Genomic DNA, 5,478 nt, shown 5'->3' on the forward strand with positions numbered 1-5,478 from the left:
ATGCCTGCGACTGCTGACAGTTTACCGCCGACTCGATAATTTAACACTGGCGCCATCTCGCGACATTCTCCCATCTGAACTTCTTTACCACACAGCATACCATCAATAATTTCTCCTAATAATGCAAAATAACCTATTAATGGGTATTAATTGGGACCAATTGTTTGTCTATCAGCATTTAAATAATTTTTTGATTATATTCCAATCATTTTTGGCCCATTTTTCGCCTTAAAATGACATCCATGCATATCCATGCTACATCCATGCTACAACATGGATCCTTATTCGCCAGGGTAGGATATAAAATAAAAGAATCACGTAATTGGGCATATGATGGGTTCCATTCCTTCAAGAATGTTTTAATTAGCAGAAAAAAAGTATTTGAAGTCAAAATAACAAAACAAAGAATAATTAAATTAAGAAATAATTGAATCCAGCCGAAACCCCTAATTTATGGGAGACTGGGCCATATATTTTTGCTTCCGAATGGAAGCATTGTAATCGTGCTGTTTTCACATTCTCTAATTTGGATTGGAAATGATGTAGAATGGTCTGAAATGTAAAAATACGAAGTTTGGCGACTGTCTGTCGGTGTCAATGTCCATCGCCACCTTTCCGGTGGTCAATTTTTGGAAAATTGAGTAATTAATTGGCTAAACTTATTCCAAAAAATCTGAGATTTTGTCAAATTATAGACCTTAATAAGGACTAACTTTGTGCAAAAGTTCAGCCCGATTGATCAAATAGTTTTTGAAAAAAAGCTATTCGTTTATAAATCGTTTTTCGCTAATATCTTCGAAGCTAGACAACCGATTTTAATTTTTTTTTTCAAAACATTCGTTTCGATACCTTCTATCTGAATCAATCAAAACATACATACCCGTAATGTTCATACAAAGTTTTCGAAATATTTCCGTTTTTCTGTTTTTTCATCAAGAGACAGTTATTTTCACTGACATTATTGATATCTAATCTGAGCGGGTTTGGTGTTTCCATTTTTTTCTTTCTTTAATAGAATTACTACAGATCCATTCGGAAGCTTACTACCAATAGAATCGGTAGAAATGAAAGAAAGAAAAAGCGTTATAACACATAAAGTAACGGTCAGATGGCTTCGGCCAAAAAGGCTCGAACCCCTGCTTGCTTTTTTATTCAATGCTGCTCAATAGGAAAAATAATTGATCATATGATTATACACGAGCAATATTATTGTAAGGTGCAATTATCAGTACAATTTTCATTTCGTTATTTAAGGAATATTCAATGGAAATTAAAATCGCCCAGAAATAGGCCTGTTGACCCTATGTAGTTTAGCCCTCTGAGGTGAATTTCAATATCCCCACTCTACGGCCGTCAAACCGGAATGCCAGCGTCCCCACTCGAGCGCCCTACTACGCTATACTACGCTTTTCACCTCAGAGGATTAAGATCAGTATTTTTCAAGTCCGAATTACAAAAACACTAGGGTTCTTGTCAGCTTTCACTAACTGCTCGACTAATATGTTTTGTTTTCAGACATCCCGAGGCTGCTGCCTCAGTTCCATTTATATCAGTGGAACGATCCATGACTCGATGGCGTCTGCAGTGTCGCCCACCGATTCCTGTCAACCTGGGTGACTATGAATACTTAGTGAATGACGAGGCCTGGATAAAATTTAGACAGTATCATAGTGGCATCTTGACAGTACGGACGCTTCAAGTGCCAACAGGTGGTACAGTCACGGTATTTGGAGATCAGGAGTTTCTCGCTTTCCTCCCGCAGATCAGGGAGTTCTATATTGATGCAACTTTCAAAATATGCCCTAGGAGCCCTAATGTGCAACAATTCCTCACGATAATGGGTGAAGTCGATGATAGTGTACGTCACAGTAATTTCCCAGATAAAACTGATTACATCACCCGATGTATTTCATGTTTTCCCACTGTTTTTTTACGCCATACCTATTTCATGGGCATGCATGACTGAAAAAAGTGAAGAAGCCTATGTACAAGTGTTCAGGTATTTTAAGACGCAATTAGCACCACAAATACAACCTACTACAATACACATGGACTTCGAAATCGGAGAGGAGAATGCCATTAGGAGAATCTACCCAGGTGTGACAGTGGTTCATTGTTTCTTCCACTATATCCAGGTAATCCACTACAACTCAGTCAACTTCATCTTTTTTGACCATTGGAAAATCATCTCCAGCTGTCACCACCATTGAATCATGCAAGAGGAAGATATAATCAGAATACAATTCACAGAAACTTCAAACAAGATCATGAAGCATCATGTGGATATCTCAGAAATTTCAATAGGAATTCATACGATTTTTGCGAAAACATTACATGTAATTTTCTCATTCTCGAGATAACGGAGAACTTTCCTCATATCTTTACTATGTCAAACTATTTCGTCTTCTATGTTTCAAAACGGAAACAGCATACATCTTTTCGTCAGGTATTTCCTTCAGTTATTAATGATTGTGTCAGGTCGAAAATAGAGCTCGAGAATGTTGACGTCTTCAGGCTCGTACAACGTGGGACGTAATTCACTGCATTTATATATCTCAATGTTCATTACGCGTTTATATTGATGGTGTCTTCATACCACTCATTCGCTAGTTCCCTTGCCTCCTTCTGCTTGTGAGAAGGACCATCTCTCCAATGCCACCCAAAAAACATCCTGCATCAAATCCCAAAAGTTTGAGATTGAGTTTCATCAACAGCGGCTTTACATTGCCAATACATTTATATATATTATTCTAGGCGCTGTTCAGAAACCTAAAATCTAAGTTGGGCCAAGCCCGAAGGAATTCAATTTACCATTGGGGACTAGCCCAAACATTTGTCCGAAAGCTGATGGCACTTGCCCTGCTGAGGGCAGAAGATATAAGGGCGAGTTATGCATGGCTAAAGCACAACACAGCACGAGATATCCTCCATTTTTTTGCTCCTTTCCTTGAATACTATGAAAATTGGTGGTTGGATAGGGTGAGATCTGAACGATTTTCTGTGTATGGCAAAAGGCATCGCACAAACAATTCGATCGAGGCTTATCACCGTGTTTTGCATAATCATTTGGGTGATCATGCTGGAATATGGAAATTAACAGGTTCGTGATGATTCAATAATAATTACATTGTTTGATATTGTTAATATTAAGTACAATGGATTAACCCGAGTACACCAAAGGAAAATCTTTCTCAATCATCTTGGAGAATCGGTTGGAATTAAGTCGACCCGAATCAGGCAGTGATTCAAATCTCACCCGGAGAGATACATCCCAGCAAATCGACTTGATTCAAGTCGATTATTCCACTGTTCTTTTGGCTCCAATTAATCCTTTTGTTAAACCTCAATTAAGACACTGTCTACTTGAATAAATTCGTTTTTTCGGCTTGAATCAAGTCGAGACTGACTTGAATCAATTTGATAGTTCGGTTTGACTCAATGCGTTTTTTGGTTTGATTCAAGTCTATGTCGAATGAAACGGTTGTTTCGGCTTAAATGAATCCATTTGTTCGGCTTCAATTAAGTCAGTGTTGACGTGAATTAATCCATTCGTTTAACTTAACTCAATTCGTTTATATCATTAGGCATGATAAACCGCGATTCTAACCTCGTTTCGCTCGGTTAAATCGCGGTTTTCGGGCCCAATAACATACAATATTATATGTCACAGGGCGATAAAAGTATTATCTGACTCATGATTATAATACGTTTATCGCCTGATGACATAATGTACTATTCTTAAGCTTGGATCAAGTAGATTACGACGTGAATCCATCCGTTTGTTTGCCTTCAATCAAGACAATGTCAATTTGAAATTTCTCTCATTGAAATAATCGAGTTTTCTACTTATTTCAAGTCCTGAATCCGGATTGAAGGAGTCTCAGTCACTCGACTTGAAATAAGTTAAAAATTGTCTAGAATCAAGTCAACGTTTACCTAAATCAGTCGTTTTCCTTTTTGAGTGTCTACAACCAACCAAATTTTCAAATCCGAATATTTATAAACTCATAAATTTGACTTGTACATCATACAATTGAAATTCAGAAGTGAATTGGTAAAGAGTAATGAGTCGACTAATCTCATAGGTATTTTTTTCAATGGAATATTTAGTACCTAAAGGAGACAATGAATATTCGCTGAGACGCTTTTTTTGTAGAGCTAAATGAGCGCTATCAGAAAAGTTCCCACAACAAATGTCGTTACCCCTCTTAAGGATATCCAAGTACTTTGGCTAGTTTTTCTACAGTGAAATGCTTTTCTACTTTTGTAGTCAAACATCAGAGGTTTCATTAGAACCCCATTTGACCCTGAGTTTCTGGACATTTTGTAATGATTTTATTATTTAAACTTTGCAGGTCTGCATTTGAAGCTCGATATTAAACCGTTTCAGAACATTTTAAAAATCTGAAAAGTAATTCAAAAGTTTACTTTTGAAGGAAGATTTATGAAATAATTTAAAAAGTACAATTTTTGATGATGAGAAGCATTTTCTATACATAATATATAAATAATCTTTTTTACACCACAAAAATCATTTCTTCGGAATCGTAAAAAGATTATTCATATTCCAAATTTTAACAGAAATCGATTTCTTGCCTACAAAAAAAAGGTTCCTGAAAGTTTGAACAATTTCAATTCTGTATTTATAAATAATGAATGTTTTAAAAAGCGTTGCAATTTAATTGACAAGTTTTATAATTGGAAATGTTTGAATCTACAGTGTGGTCTGTACCAAACTGCAAAAGATATTTATCAAATACTCAACCAGAAACCAACTCGACTTTATACCCTTTATCATATCTGTACAGAATGATACATTCATTCAGATGTGAGTACAAACCTCATGCTGACGGATTCGAATGGTATAACTTCTCGTGTGTCGTACAATTTATCAAATCAATTGTATACAAGTACAGAATATAACATTATTTTTTACTATGGTAACATAGTTATTTTTAATATGAGAAATTAAACGCAAGACCACACTTATGAAAAAATCCAATAGGATTTTACATACACTGAGAAAAAAAATTTCTAAGAAATAGAAATTCTATGATTGATCCAAATCGTTCATCGATTGAATAGTCGCAAAAGAAAATGCTATTGTAAGAAACAAATATCGATTTAATTTTAATGTTTTCGATTGAAAAAGAATGAGATCAGTTGTCTAAACTTTTTTTTTGTTGCTATCTACTTTTCAGTACATACACAGCAATGTCTGTATTATCAGATATCTTCTTCGAATAAAGCATATAATTATCCAATTTATCAGCGTCACGATATCCCGCAAAAGAATATCTGTTCGATTGAAAGCAGAATTCATAGATGCAATAAAATATTCATTTGGCCTATGAGGAACATATTGTTGGATACTCATTGATGCGAGACTTTCGCGAAGCGCAGTTTCTTGTTTACGACAAACGCAATTCTTCATCATTTGAACTGATTATTTTTCCATTGCAATTGTGAAAAAAAAAT

At 35.5% G+C, this 5,478-nt stretch overlaps 1 protein-coding gene across 1 annotated transcript in view; it reads left to right on the forward strand.

Annotated features, from left to right (window-relative positions):
• Nucleotides 1-1,694: 1,694 nt before the first annotated feature.
• LOC107045255 overlaps nucleotides 1,695-5,478 on the forward strand; it is a 7,864-nt gene continuing 4,080 nt past the window's right edge. Inside the window, exons 1-2 of the mRNA XM_015267447.1 lie at nucleotides 1,695-2,135; nucleotides 2,755-3,100. Of these exons, the coding sequence (XP_015122933.1) occupies nucleotides 1,851-2,135; nucleotides 2,755-3,100 (631 nt within the window). The 5' untranslated portion in view covers nucleotides 1,695-1,850. The remainder of the gene's footprint in view (nucleotides 2,136-2,754; nucleotides 3,101-5,478) is intronic.

This window comes from Diachasma alloeum, unplaced genomic scaffold, assembly GCF_001412515.2.
Source record: "Diachasma alloeum isolate Michigan unplaced genomic scaffold, Dall2.0 Dall_scaffold_00902, whole genome shotgun sequence".
NCBI lineage: Eukaryota > Metazoa > Arthropoda > Insecta > Hymenoptera > Braconidae > Diachasma > Diachasma alloeum.